Genomic DNA, 18,951 nt, shown 5'->3' with positions numbered 1-18,951 from the left:
CCCAAGTCAAGTGAAGCCCACTGCACACCACCCACGTGTCCCCCATCTTCGGCTTTACGGTGAACTCGCCACCATCCGAACACTCCTCCGGTCAGATTTGAGATACCACCATTCCGCCGCGTGTGGTCACATAATTAAGAAAGCGCGTGGCCTCAAGATTTGCGGTGAGTGTCATTTTCTTCTCTTCGCTTGCGGAGGGAGAATAGCAGCCACAACAGTGAGTTAGGATGGATTGGGACAGGCACTCCAAACTTGACTGGCTGTGATACTGATGCATATATTATTTTCCTTCCATTGTCTCGCCTCCAGTCCATTGTTCGCAACGCATGCAGGGGACAGCTTTTCTCTCCTCTTCTTTCTAGGTATTTTCCCTCTCGCTGAGTAACAATGGTGGAATCGGCGGAGCTGGGCGACCCTCGGGAGGAGCAGCAACTCCTCCTACTTGAGGCCAACAACAGCGACGAGTCGTGGCGGTTGAAGTTCGACGGCTTTCAGGCGTCTGAGCGCAAGGAGAAGCCTCCTCGTGGGCTCCATCACTGCCTTGGCATGTTAGGTCATTTGCTCCCTCCCTGTTTCAAAGATTTTATTGTTGCTTCGAGTGTACTACTCATTTTTTAATGCTCCAGCTTATTTTTATTGCTTTTGTTCTTCACTCACTTGTTCGTCAGTGTCTTAAATTAGCAATATTCTCTTCTGACAAGAATTTTTCCCCTTTTGTAGAAATGCTATTTTGTTCTGATTTCTTTTTACAATTTATCCAAATATTATGTTTGTGCAAATCTATATATTTTATAAATGAAATCCTTTATGCAGATGTATATATATTATTTGTATATATGAAGATGGAAGTTTATCTTGTCGTTTAGGTTCTCGGTGTTCATATGATGCCTCCTCCGAACATGTGGCAACTTTTAGTTTTCCATACACTTTTTGCTCTTCCCAATGGTTGCTTAAATCAAACGCGGTTTTTGTTTATTTTAGCACTTCAAGGGCAGTAGATTCAGTTATGTTTCTTACACCGCGTTCCTGAGGGTCCTCAAGGATAGAAGGTTTTGTTAGAAGAAAAGTTTTAATACAGTTGAAAGCTGTTGATTTTGTTTGATGATTTTGCTTCCTCAGTAGTGTTATCAACTGAAGCCCTAGGAGTTGCCATCTGCCATAGTGAGGTTTAATTTTCTTGTGAAGGTAAACTGGGCGCTGGTTTTTGTAAACTTTAAGTGCATTTGAGTGGAATTATATGTATTTTGCTATTGCCTCTGTGATTTTACTTTATTGTCTGTTTGGTTGCACAGATTCTTAGGGGAAATGAATGAAAATATACTTTAAATACTGCTAATTTAAAATATCCACTCCATAAGAAATTGACCAATATGGCTTATGATTTAGTCAAGTGACATTGTGGTGCTTATCTAAACCAACATTATTGCAATAGAGGGTTGAAAATCCACTTCCAAATTTTTGGCTTTTGTTGCTCAACAACAAAAATATAGCGTGATTGTAATTCCTTCAACTTCTGAGTTTCTATTTTTGAAGAAGTGGAACTTTTATCTCAAGTGGGTAAGTTGGATTCCTGCAAACTGGATACAGATAGAAATGGTTTTTAATATTTTGTTTGATTGCCTGATAACTGAAAATCAGACATAGATTAGTTACATTGTACTGAATCTGGTACATAGTTGTCATAGGCTCAAGGTGCACTGAGGTCCAAGGGTGCTTGGGGCCTTGGTGCGAGCCTTTTCGAAGCAAGGTGCACATATAAAAATCTATGGAAAAACATATATACATAATTACTTTCAATATGTACCTATAAAGTGGTAAATGCAAACTTATAAAATCATAAATAACATATAATCCACACTATTTAACTAATAATGGTGTGTTTTATTGTTTTCTCAAATTTCTTTTAATTTTTTCCCATTAATTGGTTGGATTTTAACAAGTCCATAACAAAACAAAGAAGAATTACCTAGGAGGAAAAGTTGTGTGCCTTGTGGTCAGGTGAGGCACTCACCTTATAAAGCAAGGCAACCTCAGCTGAGCCTTGAGAGGCGTGCCTTTGACAACTATGATCTGCTGGACCCTATCTTGCTGTTGAAGCACCACACTGATATGTTAATGTATGTATTGTATCATTAAGTCAATTTTGTACTACAAATCATGAAAAGCTTGGATGCATACTGATGAGCTCATGAAGATTTAATCTAATGCATCAATTAGAATATCCAGAACTAGATGAGTTCAATTGAATTGTGGTATTAATAAATCCAGGAGAAGAAGACTGTGTGGCTGAATACTACCAACAGCAGATGGAAATGCTTGAGGGCTTTAATGAAATGGATGCTTTAGCAGATCGTGGATTTGTCCCTGGAATGTCAAAGGTTTATAATCCTGTCTTTTTCTGCTCCCACTGAAACATCATTTATCTATGCAACTTTTTAGCAGCATTAGCAATAAAACATGAAAATTCAAGAGCCTTTGACTGACTTTGGAATGTTCTTGTTGCAGGAAGAGAGGGAAAATTTGGCCAGAAGTGAGACACTTGCCATTAGATTGTCGAATCTTGCAAACATGATTCTTTTCGCTGCTAAAGTTTATGCATCCGTCAGGAGTGGTTCCCTAGCTATTATTGCTTCCACATTAGACTCCCTTCTTGACCTGCTGTCAGGCTTTATCCTGTGGTTTACAGCATTCTCCATGCAGACACCAAACCCATATCAATATCCTATTGGAAAGAAGCGAATGCAGCCGTTGGTTAGCTAAACTACTTCTGTCCTAAACTTCCTTTGCCTTCATTTTTATATAAATATACATACATACATGTTCATGCAGCATTTGTGTAGTCAATTATATGCAACTTAATGTTCTGCTTAAAATAGGTTTCTACTTTTCTGCATGTGTTTCTCCTTACTCTGTTCTGCATAGAGTACAACCTAATTGACTTTTCCCCAGCTGAATTTGTAACAATCAACTTGCCTATTGTGTTACAACAATATTAGATCTTTAAGCAGCTAACCACTGGTATACCTGTCCATTGGAGTTTAAGCCATGCAATTGCATTATTCACTTTCAGAGTTGGGAGTCAGTGAGATACCGTGTTCACCTATTTGATTTATTATTTCTTTTCCTTTTTATGAGATAGTCTCTGTGTGTGTGTGTGTGTGTATATCTGCCTGCTAAATTGCAACTTCTATTGAATGAGATAGAATGAAGATACATATGAACCAATTTCACAGAAATTGACAATCTATATAACTCCCCTTGACAGCTGCATATTATTTTCATATATTTGCACCATATCATGGCGAAGAAAAGCTAAAACAAATGTAGCAGAATTACTATAGCATATCGAGAAAGGCATGTGCTGCCTTATTACTATTTCTATGAGAGTGATGAATTGACCATAAAGGATTTTCTTTCAGCAAGGTTTTGATATCTACAACTCTGGTTGTACTCATCCATGGCAATTCTTGGGATTCTTTTTTACAGTAGTAGACAGGAAACAATGAGTCTGATACAAAACCTGACAGAACTCAATCCATAGACATACTTCTTTACCTGTTTTTATCTCAGCTTCTAGTGCCTTTCTTTTAGAACATTTCCTATCTATGATTTTCCCTTGATAATCTCTTGCCAAAATACCTCCAACCATAGTATTATCATGGAAAGCAGAATTGAAATTTATCTTGATAGTATCTTGGGGAGGGGCAATCCATGGGGAAGAATTCTTAACATGAGCTTTATTTCTTGATAGTTGGTATTTCTGAACCTATTCAAGATAGGATTTCAAGGTGATCCTCCCATGTTATTTCTCTATGATTTTGGAGCTGAGATATACAAAATGCCTTTTGCTCATGAATAATATCATTTATATTATACCAAATTTTCTCCACAATGGTTGCACGGAAAGTAAGCAGATTGACTGAAGAAACTGAAAGACTCAGAGTATTTGGATGAAGAAGTTTTGTGGTCCATTGAGATATCAAAGAGATGTTTAGAAGATCAGTATGGAGACCAATTTCTTGAACCAGCCTGCTTTGGCTACAAGACAAGTAAGGAATAGATGCAGAGGTGTTCCTTCATGCTCATTACATAACAGACAGCTTTTATCTCTCATTGCAATTTTTTTCAGAAAGTGGACATCTTGTGGGCAAAAGATCAACTGTAGCTCTCTGTGACAAGATTTTGAGCCTTCTATGAATCTTAAGTTTTGAAAAGAGCTGCAGATCCTCATCTGATAACATTTGACTTTGATAATTTTTCTTCTTAATCACCATCTGATATATAGCCTTTGAGCTAAAATTTCTATGCTCTGAGTCTGTCCAATTCCAGTCATCGGCTATAGGAAAATAAGGAATAGGAATTTTCTGAATACAGGCTGCAGGGTTTTCTTCATACATTCTTCTCAATAATGTCTCTTTCCAAGTTTTAGTATTCCAGTTATTAAGGTCTGCCAGTTGCAAAGAATAATCACTCCAAACTTCTTGCTTTTGAGGAAAAAATTGGGGAGAAAAGGATCCCATGGATCCTCTTTTCGTCTCCTAATATTTTGCACATGCCTTTATTCAACCAAACTCTACAAGAAAGAATACCTTTTCAGATATAGCTATCTTGAACTTTTGGCTTAACCTCAAAGAAAGAATTTCTTTTGCAAAATATTCTTTTCAAGATAAAAGGTTAGATCTTACCTCTTTTATTCCCTTCATCTTTTATTATCTGCCATCTAAGTTTAGAAAGAAGAGCAGTATTTGTGTCTTCCATATACTTCTTATTCTGAGACCTCCTGTAATTTGTAGACAGCATGTAAACTCCCATAATTTCAATCTACACGTCCTTTTCTCATCATTTTCTCCACACCAATATGTACTGATTTTCTTGTCCAGCTCTTCACATAGGTTTTCTGGAAACCTAGTTACTGTCATAGCATAAGTTGGCAGTGCTGCCGCCACTGCTTTGATCAGAGTAGTTCGATCAGCAAATGATAGGAGTTTTGCTTTCCAACCTTGTAGTTTTTCATTAAACTTTTCCACTATGTATTGAAATGAGCTTCTTTTAGAATGCTTCAAAAACACTGGCATACCCAGATGCTTTTCTTCTCTTGAGCCAGTTTGAAATTAAAGATGCCTTTTAACTTGTCTTCTGATATTTCTTGTTGCATTGGAGCTGAAAAGATGCTTGATTTATCAATCTTTACTGCTTGACCAGAAAGTCTACCAAATAATCCAAGTAGTTTTTCACATGTTGTGCTTTTGGAGCCTTGAGGAAGAAGAAATAATCTGATTGGTTCAATTTAGCAGTTTGGCTGGAGAAATTCGATCATAAATAGGGGTGAGGGCCAAGATCTAGGGCACATGATTTAGGGGTGAAAGGTGAGAGTTTTGGAGAAATTGTTAAGGGGCTTGTGAAGAGGGGGTTCCAAAGGTGGTCTCGGGGTGGGTTTAGGTGGATAAAATAGTGGGACATAACCTCACTGGAGAATTGAGAATCTGTCGGAAAACCAGTCTAGTGACTGGTCTTTTTCGACAAGGTTTTGCTAGGAAGGAAGAAAGGGAGGAAGAAGAAGGGAAGGAGAGAAAAAGGAGGGGAAAAGGATCGAAATAGTTGCATTCGTGAAACCCTGACAAACTGGCCAGCAATTGGAAGAACTAGGAAGATTGGAGTGAGTCAAGTGTGGGCGTGTGGGTGCGTGGGCAAAGGATGTGAGCTCATGAGGTAAGTGGAAAAATGGGGAAAAAGGAAATTTTTGGAATTCTCAAATATATATATATTTGTTGTGTCTAGGAAAGGATTCAGGGGGTAATCTAAGCATGAGGTTCAAGTATCTACCTGTTTTAGGTGAGATGTTTACCCTAAAACCTATGTTTTCCTGTGCATGTTGAGCACGTGACAAAGGCTCATGTTATGTAGGGCACATATGCGTTTTATGTAAATATTTGCGATGCACATGATGCAATATTTGTCTGTCATGCTACACTACTTGTTTAGTGACAAGGGAGTATTTTGATCATCATGGGTGGTTTGGCATTGCCACCCTAGCCCTGGCCAAAAGGTTGTATAAAATGATGATCTAGCAAGGGTCTCATCCATCACTAAACACAAGGAAAATGAAGTATGCCATTTTACACCTAGATGCATGAAAACCATTTTGAACCCCTCACTAAATGATTCAACATTTAATGCGACATATTCAAATGTGTTGGGTAACTCCAGCAAAGGAAAAGAGGAAGTGGAAAAGAGAAGGTGCATGGTTAATCCCTCCATGTTGAAGGGCTTTTTAGTAATTTTGATTCCTATTTTAGGTCATGATTTCATCTACGAGAATGTGTGCTGTAGTAAATTTTTTTTTTCATTTTCTGTTATATTTCCTTCATGGATTTGTGCATTATAATAAATGGAATCCTCGTTTGGGGCAATGTAATAAATTTTATTACTTCCATGATTATGGTTATTATTTACCATCTAGGTTGCTCTATGCCACTTTTCCGAAATTAGTGCTATTATTGGGAAAATTAGGTATTGAGAAAGAAAAACATCTAGTTTTTCAAGGTAGTGACATCGCTTGGAGGTGGGGTGTTACAAACTTGGAGGCATTTGGCTTCCCTCATGAGCCTGGGAACTTTGATCATCTGCTTTAAGAATGCCTTTATCCTTCAGGTTCCTGCTGTTTTTTTATTTTTTTTAAGAATTCTGATGAACTTCGTGCTTTGAATCTCTTTAAAACACAGATTGGTTGAAGCTGACCCTTGTTACACATAATGCTCCTAAAAAATTTCTTGATAATGAATATTTACTGCTGTGTTAGAAGCCTTACCTTTTCCTGTGCTTTTCCTCTTTCAACTCTGTAGAAACATAATCATATTTTTTCCTCTTCAGAGATAGCCTCTTGAATTTTTGCTCAAGATAAACTGATTCTTCTGGAAATGGCCCTGTTGAAATTACTTCAGCATTTAGATGAATAACATATTTCTGAAAATCAGCAGGGTTCGTATTCAGATCTGATATTAAGCTCCAGTTGGGTAACTGTAAATTGATAGACTGATATTCAGAAGTTTTGTTCTACAGGGATTTCATATTTTGGCTAATATCTTCTTGACTCTTGGTTGACATTGTAACACCTTATGCCTTCTTTCATGTTTGAAAGCATTCATACTGCCTATTTGAATAATTTTTCTTCTAACTCTTTTATAATTTTGTTTTTTGACCATGCAGTGAGATCTGTATAATTATTTGAATCAGTATTCAGGCATGCATCAAAATAAGTCCTTTTGCTCCCAACTCTTTTAGAATGGGAACTTGTGAATGCATAGTTTTTCATTTGTGGATGTTGGCAGCCCATTTAGGTTTAGGAAAAATAACTAGAAAGGTAATAATAAATAAAACAAAACAATATGGATAGCCTGTTAACCCTCATCTTTTAGACTTTTTCTAGATAGTACCCTTTTCCTATTAGCGTCTTTGGCCATGGAACTTGCTGTAGCTACTCAGTTGTATAAGTTTAAATGAGTTATGCATCTGCTTTAAGGATAGGAATATAACTTCGAAAGCAATAATTTTCCATAGTTCCCATTTACAGAGGGCGTAAAGTGACCATCCTACCATTTTCAATGAACCATGGTCTTCCAGCATCAGTGTTTTTGGTTGTTTGTTGAACTGGTGATGGCAGTGGAATGAGATTTCAGTTTCCCTAACGTATAAGTTGTTATACAGTTATATCAGAGAGAGATTGGACAACTGTCTAAAGTTTTTTCAGAATGGTAATTCTTTTAATATAAAATTGGAGGCCTGGGATAGGTAACATTACCCATGATGGTAATTTCGCTGAGGATGATCTGTCTGATGACAATCTCAGTCTTCTATCCTCAGCACTTGCAGGTTGTCCCCCAAATTTTGCCTGTTATTGTCGGACCTGTGATGTTTTGCTTGACATTTACTCAATTTAATGTGGCATTAAGCTTAATAATTCATTTCTGATATATTATAATTCTTGTTATTAGTTGACTCCTCAATCTTTATGGTGCATCCTGATTATTGCAAACTTTAATCTTATTAGGTTTATATAGATTATGGTCCTCCAATCATCTCTATTTATGGTCATTAATCTAGAATCCATATTGAAAAGTCAATGATTTTTACGTTGGCTGGTGGTTACCTTACACAATCTAGACCGGCTATGATGGGGAGAAACTGTTGCAAATTACTCAATTCACAGGAGTTTTATGATTTTTGATGCCAATGACAATATTTTCTGCACACCCCAAATTTTGGGCATATTCAGTTTTAATGATGCTCAAATTTTGTGAATGTGGTTGCACATTTTGACTCATTTATGTATCAATGCTGAAAATATGGAATGCAGAATGCACGTGAATTATGACCAGTAACAAGGGCGCTTGTCAGTACTTACTGCTCCTTGGTAATTTTGAGGCTCTAGGTTGACATTATGATACTTAGATTCTATCATGGCAATTTGCAGGGAATCCTTGTTTTTGCTTCTGTCATGGCAACTCTGGGACTGCAGATCATCTTGGAGTCAGTGCGCACCCTAACATCTGATGTAAGCGAAGTCATGTTAATCTTTAACATGCTCTGGTTCCATTGCCATGCATTGGAAGTTTTATTTTTGACATTTTTAATGCTGAGAAGGGAATCTATTGCCTAATTTTTCATTTGTTTTGATAGGTCATACTGGTATTATAGTGTTACTAATTTCAAAGCCACCATGACCTTTTCCAGGAGAATGAGTTCAGCTTGACCGAGGAGCAAGAACAATGGGTTGTGGGGATTATGCTGTCTGTGACGATTGTAAAACTCCTACTGGTTGTGTATTGCCGTTCTTTCACCAATGAGATTGTCAAAGCTTATGCGCAGGATCACTTTTTTGATGTCATCACCAATATCATTGGCCTTATTGCGGCGCTACTGGCTAACTACTTTAGTGATTGGATAGACCCTGTTGGAGCTATCATTGTAAGTGGAATAATCTCCTGTGTGTGTGAGAATGTGCGAGTGTGCATGTTCATTACAATACTTCAATCTGTTCTGAAAAGGCCATGATGCATTTCTTGGTTTTTCTGCATCCACCAGGTCAAACACACACACACACACACACACACACACACACACACTAGAAGAATAGGTGGTTAAGGGTGCTCTTTAACACGTATGAGAATGAGACTACAAACAGTGCATCAATGAATAGATCGAATTGTAGTTGGGCAACTAATATTTTAGGCATCCAAGTAAACCCACATGCATAGGTCGAGCTGTTTGTTGGGTAGAATTAGGATGGATCTTTCATTTGTATGCCTTTGATTTTGTCATACGTTACCTGTGTTTAAAATTAAACGCACAGCTCCTGTATGAAATTGCAGCTTGCCTTGTACACCATTCGCACATGGTCATTAACAGTGTTGGAGAATGTGAACTCCCTGGTGGGAAGATCAGCTGCTCCAGAATATCTGCAGAAGCTCACATACCTCTGCTGGAACCACCACAAGGCCATTAGACACATTGACACAGTACGCGCCTACACATTCGGGTCGCACTATTTCGTGGAGGTTGACATTGTGCTGCCAGCCGACATGGCCTTGCAAGAGGCCCATGATATCGGAGAGGCTTTGCAGGAAAAGTTGGAGCTCCTCCCAGAGATTGAGCGCGCTTTTGTTCATCTCGATTATGAGTACTCTCATAAACCTGAGCATGCACAGGCGCATCTTTAAAGATAACCAACAAGGAGGAGGCACACAGGCTAATACGAATTTTAATTACAAATGCCGTCCTTTTTGCTTGTGTTTGTAATAAACTGTTTGTGGCTTTGGTGGTTCCGAGACCCAGATGATGTAAAATCTAACAATACAAGTCTTATTACTTCTTACTCCTGGGATGGGTTGGGATGGATTCATGTAAACATGTAAGACCGTAGCATTCAGCATGGATTTAGAATATGCATAGAGGCTTCGGTCGTGTTGCATGGGTGGAGATAATTCTGTTTTTGCAAGTTCTTTGCAATTGTTTCACATACATACCGGAGAATTTTGGAATTTAAACTTCTCAAAATCTTAGGTTGCGTTTTTTTGATTTTCAATTTTTAATTTTGGTTTTGAATTCATTTTCAGTTTTTTGTTTTGATAATCTATTTTTAAAAAATTGAAAACGCGTTATCTTTGAATTTTTAAAAATAAATTTTTAATAATATTTTATTTAATAAATTTGATTATTTAATAAATTAAAAATATTCAATGTTAATATATTATTAAAAAATATTTGTATTTTAAAATTAATGAATTTTATAATATTTTTTTATTATAATAATAAAATACAAATAAATAAATATGTTTTGAGTTTTAAGTTTGTTTTAGATGAAAATACTTAAAATAATTTTTTGTTGTTTTGAGTTTTTTTTTTAATTTTTTTTTTGTTTTTAAAAATGTATTTTTAAAAACAGTAAAGAGAACGAGTTTTCTTTATTTTAGAAAATTGAAAACTAAAAATGACTTAAAAATAATAAAGAGAGCGCAACCTTATTATTTTATTATTTGAATTAAACAAATTTATATACAAATGATAATTGTTCGGAGTTACACACATAAAAAATCGTCACTAAAAAAATAAATAATTATATAATAAATAAAAAATTATCTCTATAACTTACTTACTTAATTATGGCTATTTCTTGTACACCTTTTTTACACATACTGATAACATAAATACATAACAGCTAGGTATATTATACAGAAAAGGCAGACGAGATGACTTGGAGGTGAATGTTATCCAAATTTACCGAGTGGTAAGTACGGGAGGCTACTCCCAATGAAGGTCTGTCAATTTTTGCCCAGACTAAACCCGTACTAGACTTATGACATTCGGATCCATTTGAAATGAGCGAGATCTGTTGTCTCAAAAATGTTGTTCTTGTCTATCCCTCCAATTAGAAATAGCCACGTCACCGGATAATAAAACATCACCAACATGATGTATCTTCAAGTTAACTACGAGTTCTTCTACAAAGTCAGACAGGTTAACAGACATGCTTACAAAATGGGGGTTAAAAGATTAAAATGCCCTTACCCATATTACATTGAAAAAAGTGCAATATAATGTGGATGAGAAAATTTTAGTCTTTTAACCCCCATTCTGTGAGCCTGTCTCTCAACCTGTCTGACTCTCAAGAATTTTTCGTTAACAACAACTAAGTTAACGTCATCTTCCAAAACTGCCAAAGAGATATTGACCTTCTCCTTTTGCCCAAATTTTCTTCCACCTTAGGGTCCGACTTCACAATCACCAACGTCGGCCACGAAACCGCCTTTACCTTCTTCCCGAAGGACGATCGCCGCCACACCAGCACTAGAAGGAAGCCGATCAACATCGCCACTATTGTTGTTAGCCCAGATCTAGTTGGGAACTGGCGCCAGAGCCCGTAACGGGTACGTCTCGACAACATTCGAATTGTCATCCTCCATTTCTGTGATCTCACAGAAATTCCTTTCTCGCAGAGTCATATCAACGAATTTTCCTTTCCCGCTTGAAGCTGCTTGTTTGGGGAAGTAATGCACACTAGGTGTTTGAGAAAATGTCGTAGTTAGTCTTGAACACGAGAGATGGAAATGAAGAAATGGAAGAAAGAGAACTCGATTTTAATGGTGCTATATAGCTTGCGCATCATCTTAAACTTCTTGTAGCCTGAAAATATGTACATTAGCAAAAAGTCTCTGTTAGTGTAGGTGCTCTAGACTCAATCAAATTGGGCATGTTGTACACTGACAATTGCAATTATATTTATTATTGAATAAGGAGTTATTCAATCTCATAAAGAAGTCGTTCTATTAGTTTCTTGTTATTATTGTAATAACCAGATGAAACTAGATAGAAGTCCATATGATGTATACTGTGATTAATTTATAAAGATGTGAAATAATACATCACAGTTTCTAGACATCATTAAATGTCCCAAGTCATAGCAATGTCAAGAATGGACATTGACAATTGCGGTAAGACTTGTATGTGTTATGTTTTTGCTATGTGATAGCAATGAGTGTCTCACATCCATAGGCATTGGGATGCCAAGACAAGTACATAGGTGACCAATGTTGGAGAATGTGTCACTGGACATGACTCGCCATGAGAATCCATTTTGGATATATGTTGATGGTATTCTCATACGAGATGAGTGTAACTAATTCTTGGACTTAAGGTTGTCACGGTCATCTTATATGCTTTGATATCGTTTCGATGTGTCTAGATAAAGGCTGCACGTGGGTGATCGTTGGGCATATCGTGAGGCTTATGGAGATAGGTGCATAGTCAAGATATGACTCATCTATCCCTTAATAGAGGATGATGTATCTAAGGCATATTCAGTGGATATTCACTTCAAATCCATGGACATAGTAAAAGAGATCAATAAGGAGTTATTGATTCACTTTCTATTAAGTGAAGATATCCGGATGACTGAAGAAAAACTCATGTGATCATAATCAAGCAACACATTGCTAGACTTGAGATCACATAAGATACATTGACGAAAGGATCGAATTACACGGTAACCATGCTCGTGAAAGGTTATTTGTAGATTATGAATTCTTCTGAATAATTTGGTAGGCATGATAACTTGTTAGAGGCTAATCTTGTCTTATGTGTTCACACCAACATATTACAAACATATTTGAAAGCCTAATAAGTCATATGCAATAGGTACGGTCCTTGGCTTAAATTAGGAGAGCGGACGTATGGTTAAGTGGGACACTTCGACAAAAAGTTATGCCGTCGTAGGTTCTCACGAAAAAAGAGCAAATAAACATAACAATGTCGATATGATGAGATGTCGTTATAATGGAAAGAGTTTTCTAAAATGACAATTAATTAAATTAGGAAAGAGTTTCTAATTTAATAATTTTCTATTTGTTGGAATGGCAAATAAGAAATAAAATATATTTGTGCTTAAGTTAAAATTTGGATTAAATTGGATTTGGGCCAAATATTAAATATTAAATATCATATTTAGACTAAATTAGATTTGGATCAAATATTATATTAAATATTATATTTGGTCTTGAATTAGATTTGGGCCAAAATATTTTATTTAAACTTATAATTAGATTTTGACCGCTTAATTATATTTTTAGTTAGATTAGAATAAACCCATTTAATTAAGTTCCTAATTGGACTAAATTAAATGGGGCGGCCCATATCTATTAGGGTAAATTATATGAAACCCCCCTACACTTAGGATCATGTGTAACTTACCCCTTATACTTTTGATTGCATCAAATAATCCCCTTATACTTTCAAAATGTTGCAATCAGTCACAATTTGTTATTATTTTATACAATTTTATGCAATCTATTGGTTGATTAATGCAAAATTTTGTATTTTTTTGATATATTGAAATTTTATATGTAGAATTATGTATTTTATATGTAGATTATTGTATAAAATTGTATAAAATAATAACAAATCGTGACTGATTGCAACATTTTGAAAGTGTAAGGGGGATATTTGATGCAATCAAAAGTACAGGGGGTAAGTTTCACATGATCCTAAGTGCAGGGGGGTTTCATATAATTTACCCTATCTATTATGGTTTAAGAAACCCTACGATGTTTTCTCTATAAATATCCCTTTATGGGTTGCTCAAAATTAATGGTTGTGTAGTTTTTCAAGAGTTGAAAAACGAATGCCGTTTACTCTTCTCCGTTTCCTTTTGGTATCGATTTGAAACGTGGACGTTCTTTTCCATCCCTACACAAGCCGCAAAAAGGAGAAGGAGCTAGCACTCCTATTCCGCTCTCATTGCCAACGGACGCGTGCCGCGTATCACGAGTTAGAGGCCAGACGCTTGGACGGATCGAATCCGCGAACGACTCAAAAGTTTAAAGGTTAAATTTATTTTATTTGTATGCAAATGATTTGATTTCGACGTTGATCTAATCGACAGGATCAGAATAAGGTTCAAAAATTTTGAACTACGCTATTTGTCTCGTAGCGATCTCACTTTACTTTCAGTCTCTTAAGTTTGTATTTTTTAGTTTTTTTTTTTTTTTTAATGAGATCTCTTTTAAATCATAAATCTTCTGTTGAAATCAATTATAGTCGTTTGAATTCTTCGTCATATATTTGTTGGCTGATATAGCTTTCAGATCCAGCCTCAACCAGAATAATCCAGATCAAAGATCATAGCTGCCCTTTCTGATACATGATTCTGTTAAGAATCCCAGAAAACATCTTCATGCTTTGGTGAATCAACACTTGAACAAGAAGTGATAATTCAAACATAAAAGAAGTTATTCACAGTGAACCACTCACAATTGGGCATGAGTTGTTTCTTAGCTAAAATAGTGAAATTAGTTGTAAGTTGATATTTATAGAGTTAAGAGATGACCAAATTTACAAAGACAAAAAAAAAAAAAAAAATTGACACCAGAAGAAGAAGAGATTGGAAGTAAATAAAATAGGAAAGCTGCTCAACCAACAACTGCAACCAGCAACCTCAACCTACAACAAAAACTGCAATCAGCAACCTCAAGTCTTCTTCATGCAACCAGATCTGGGCTGACGACGGCGGTGGCAGTGCTGATCGGCTTCCTTCTGGTGCTGGTATGGCGGCGGTCATCCTTCGGGAAGAAGGTAAAGGCGTTTTCGTGGCCGGCGCCGGTGATTGTGAAGCCAGACCCTGAGGTGGAAGAAGATCTGGGCAAGAAGAAGGTCAATATCTTCTTCGGCAGTTTTGGAAGATGGCGTTAACTTGGCTGTCGTTAACCTGAAAATATAGCATTTTGGTGATGTTTAATTATTTGGTGACATGGTCATTTCTAATTGGAGAGCTGGTAAGGGGACAGCATTTCGAGACAGCAGATCTCGGCTCCATTTGAAATTGACCTGACCAAGCCCACTGAAACCAAAGTTGTGAAGCTTGCGGTTTTGTTCTTATATATATATATATATATATATCAAGCGTGGATGCGGACGGTAAGTTTCGTTCCTCCCCGTCTGTCGCTCTCTCGTCTGCACCTCTTTGCCAAGGTCTGTCGTTTCTTCAAGATTCATTCTCCATTTTTGAATCTTCCTACATCAAGGTATCCATCCATCCATCCACCTTTTTTTTTGGGGGGGGGGGGGGGGGGGGTGGCGGGTTTGCTGATCATATGAGTATTCATGATGGTGATTATACATGTATAGAGAAATTGTTGAGTTTGACGTTGTTGATTCACAATTTTCCTTGAGTTTATGCAAAATGGGGGGCTAGAATTAGGTTTTAGATATGCAATTTAGTTAATTCTTTCAAAAACTCGTACATATGAGAAGAAAATATTTACAGAAAATTTCTTTAGAAAATATGCAACAGTTTTTTGATATGTAAAATTTGTATTAATTTGTATCTATAGAAAATTTATTTCGGTGGATTTCGTAGAAAATATTTTCTAAATCAGCTATATGAAAAGTTTTTTTTTTTTTTATTTGTAATGAGTTACATAACAAAGTTTTTCTAATGGATTGGAAGTGTAGTTTCTTAAATGAGTCGAGTTTGATTTCTGGGTAGGGTTTGATTTCTGAGTCTGCCTTGTACCATATACATATTGGGTTTAGGTCTAATGAGACCCAAATCATTATTAACTGAGTCTAGGTCTGGTCTTTGTCTTGATAGGATTGGGCTAGGTTTGGATTTGATGGGTTTGGTCCAAAGAGAGTGCGATTTTGTGCACATGCTTTAACGCATGGGGCGCAAGTTTCCAATTTTGCCCCCCAATTGGATGGAGGTCATGTGCAACTGCGTTAAAGCAGGTGCACAAAATCGCACTCTATGGAAGAAGCAATATTACTGAGGGTGAGAGCATTTGTTTATTTTTCCACTAATTCGGTTAAAAAATCTAAAATATCTAAATGCCAAAATCGAATCGAATAGAATAGTTAAGCAACCAATTTAACTGTTTGGTTGATTTAACTTAGAAGACCGAATTAATCGAATGATTACCAAATTAATTGATTTTTGTAGCTTTTGAAGAAACTTGTTAATTTAAAATATAAACAATGCAAATAATTAATGCAAACAATGTTAATACACAAATAATAGACATTATACTCACAATAACAATACTGTCAATACTATAAAAATAATATTTGATAAAAAATACTATAGAAGAAATCTGGGTTAAAGAATAATGACTTATGAGATGAATCTAATAAATTCAAATTCTAAGAGATTTTAAATTGATACAAGAGATTTGTCTGTATCTTCTACAATGAGTGGAATCTTGGGAATCTCAATTGGAAATCTCAGTGGTTTACTTGGATATGCCACCTAGCTACTCTCAACCTAACCTATAAAAAGGCCTTACTCTCTCGTTGATAAAAGTATCCAACTTATCTCTAACCATTTTGATAAAGTTTAATTTTATATATATTTTTATTTAATTTTAATATTAAATTTATATTATTTTTTTAAATTAAAATATAAATTTATATGAATTTTACATAATTTAAATTTCTTTCTGCACTAAATGAGCAAATAAAATTGTTGTAGCCCTATCACATATGGAGATTTCCTTGGAGAAGTGCTGGACTATGGAGTTCCCTTAGCAAAAAGTGTAACATCTTGTATCAAATGACGGGAAGAAACGAATCGACTTATACTAATGGGCCTACGCAAACTTCTCAGGGATCACTCATCGTTGAACTACCTTACTTTAAGCACGCTTAACACGAGAGTTCTTTATCCACATTCCACCCAAAAAGTATCCACCTGGTGTTGTTTCATTTCTTACTATCATCGATATATATATATATATATACTAACTTCTCTAGACTCTCTTCTTAGACTTGACATTGGACTCTCGGGATATTACATTCTCTCCCATTGAACACATGACATCTTTGTAACACCCCAAATTTCTTGAGCGTGTTATAACTTAGGATTTCGGGAATATAAAAATTATTCATATCACAATCACTGCCATACATCACACAATATTCCAAAAACCCTAATTTTCACCTTCTCAACTTAACAAACCCAATAATCGAATAGTTAAGATAGGTGTTAAAATTTCGAAAGCGGAAGCTAGATCGAACCTGATATGGTTCACAACCATAATATTTTATTTATCATAAATAAAATCGTTTAAGATGTCTACAAAATGTATTACATGGACATCATCTCTAGCAAGTGATAACTGAACATCTTAAACATATTCAGAATTACATAGGCTCGCACGTAAATAAAATATGCTAAACATGCTACAGACAGTAAATTTAGCTTATTCTTCAGCTACCTCATTTCCCTTAGAGCCGCTTGTCGAACCTGGAATGTTTGAATATTCCAGTGACATGGTCCAATTAGAAGATGAATCTTCTAGTGAGAAACTCCAAAAAAACAGTTTATATTGATGCATGATTAGGTATAAAATGTATGAGAAGACAACGAGGACTACTCCGAAATGCCTCGTGAACACGTCAGCCTCCTCCAACGAGAGCTTTTTCAATGGCGCACGATAGCGCCTCTCGGGAGGTCCCTAACCATGTCACTTTGGCCCGACCTCATAGAACTCATGCAAGCACCACATCCGTTGTTCCTTACACTCACAGTCTTCCCCACGAGAGCTTTCTCGATGGCGCACGCATAGCGTCTCTCGGGGGATATCCGACTTTTTACCTCGGCCAACAACAAATAGGTACAATAGTATGGCCACACGAATTTTATAAATGCAACAGTTAAAAAGCCAATAGTATATATTTTCCAGAAAAATACATTTCATATATGCAACATGATTTCACGTAAGAGAATAACAAGAGTTTATGTATAAGAACTTCAAAAAACACGTCTCATGCAATAGAAGTCTCTCATAAGAGAATAAAAAATAGGATTTGGAGTATAGGAGTCTCACCTTGGTGGTTTATCTCTTGGACAGTATAATTTCACAGCAAATGGCATAGGTTTCTGCAGAAAACACACATTTTGGTAAACCTAACCTCAAATATTTTTACATAGGGTTGAGGGGTATTAAATTAGGGACAAAACTAAAAAAATTGAAGAAAAATGGGCCCCTCACGCGCCCTAGAAAAGTGGGCCACGCGCCCTCAAGCGCAGCTATTTTTCGGCGCGTGTATCTCACGCGCTACACAGCAGTTTCAGACTACATTGTGTCGTTTTCGTATTTCGGCCATATCTCCCTCATTTGAATTTCGATTCGACCCCCGTTTGAACCAACGCGACCCTCTCTTCCCCTTCTACAGGATTATAAAAAAAAAGGACTTACCTAGCTTTTTTTTTCTGACTATTTTGACGAACTCTGGCGAAGGCTCGTAACTCCGACGAGGCTCGTTCTCCCCGGCTTCTCCTTCGATTCCTTCCCACCTTCTTGCCGAACTTCCTACTCTCTCTCTAGAGCAAGCTTCTCCTCTTAGAGTGCCTCAACTCTCAAAGTTATTTGGAATGATTTGAGAATAATCCATGGTGCCTATTTATAGATTTCTTCAACCAATCATATTATGCCACTTGTCACAATCTTAGCCATGGACTCCAAAGACTCAAACCTATAATTGAATGGCTTTTGAAATCCAAAGTTAGAATGAATTTAACTTTTGAAATCCAAGCTAATTCCCCAAAGTTCTTCGAAATGACATTTTGGCCCTTATTTCAAGTCCTCAAACTTTAATATTTTACCACATAAGCTCTTAATTTTTATCTTTATTTCGTTTGGATAATTTTCTAATTATAATTACACCCTCAAACATCAAATTTATCAAGATACTTAAAATTTCAAAATTAATAACTCAAAATTACTCAATATATACGATTTCCCGAAGCCCCTTACCATCATTCAGCTATTTTAGGCTATAACTTAGCTTAATCAAAAAATCGTCTTTGATTTAATTTGTTTCAGCGTCATAAATCTCGCCTCGAGACACTCGTCAAACATATACCTTTATCCTCAGGTATCTAAGATATAGGGCACTCCCTGC

The 18,951-nt window shown here is 36.3% G+C and overlaps 1 protein-coding gene across 1 annotated transcript; it reads left to right on the top strand.

Moving 5' to 3' along the window:
- Window positions 1-225: 225 nt before the first annotated feature.
- Window positions 226-10,067, top strand: LOC127799561 (metal tolerance protein 11). The gene is made up of 6 exons (XM_052333700.1): window positions 226-553; window positions 2,269-2,378; window positions 2,506-2,751; window positions 8,471-8,551; window positions 8,731-8,964; window positions 9,369-10,067. The coding sequence occupies exons 1-6, from the start codon at window positions 388-390 to the stop codon at window positions 9,714-9,716; spliced, it is 1,185 nt and encodes a 394-aa protein (XP_052189660.1). The 5' UTR covers window positions 226-387; the 3' UTR covers window positions 9,717-10,067.
- The last annotated feature ends 8,884 nt before the right edge of the window (window positions 10,068-18,951 follow it).

This window comes from Diospyros lotus, chromosome 4 (genome assembly GCF_014633365.1).
Source record: "Diospyros lotus cultivar Yz01 chromosome 4, ASM1463336v1, whole genome shotgun sequence".
Taxonomy (NCBI): Eukaryota; Viridiplantae; Streptophyta; class Magnoliopsida; order Ericales; family Ebenaceae; genus Diospyros; species Diospyros lotus.
This window is presented reverse-complemented; position numbering and strand designations above follow the sequence as displayed.

Excerpts from the sequence above, each read along its gene's own strand:
- LOC127799561 (XM_052333700.1), top strand. The coding sequence starts at position 388 with ATGGTGGAATCGGCGGAGCTGGGCGACCCTCGGGAGGAGCAGCAACTC. Across the intron at positions 554-2,268 it reads TCACTGCCTTGGCATGTTAG|GAGAAGAAGACTGTGTGGCT; the intron begins GTCATTTGCTCC and ends TAATAAATCCAG. Across the intron at positions 2,379-2,505 it reads TTGTCCCTGGAATGTCAAAG|GAAGAGAGGGAAAATTTGGC; the intron begins GTTTATAATCCT and ends TTCTTGTTGCAG.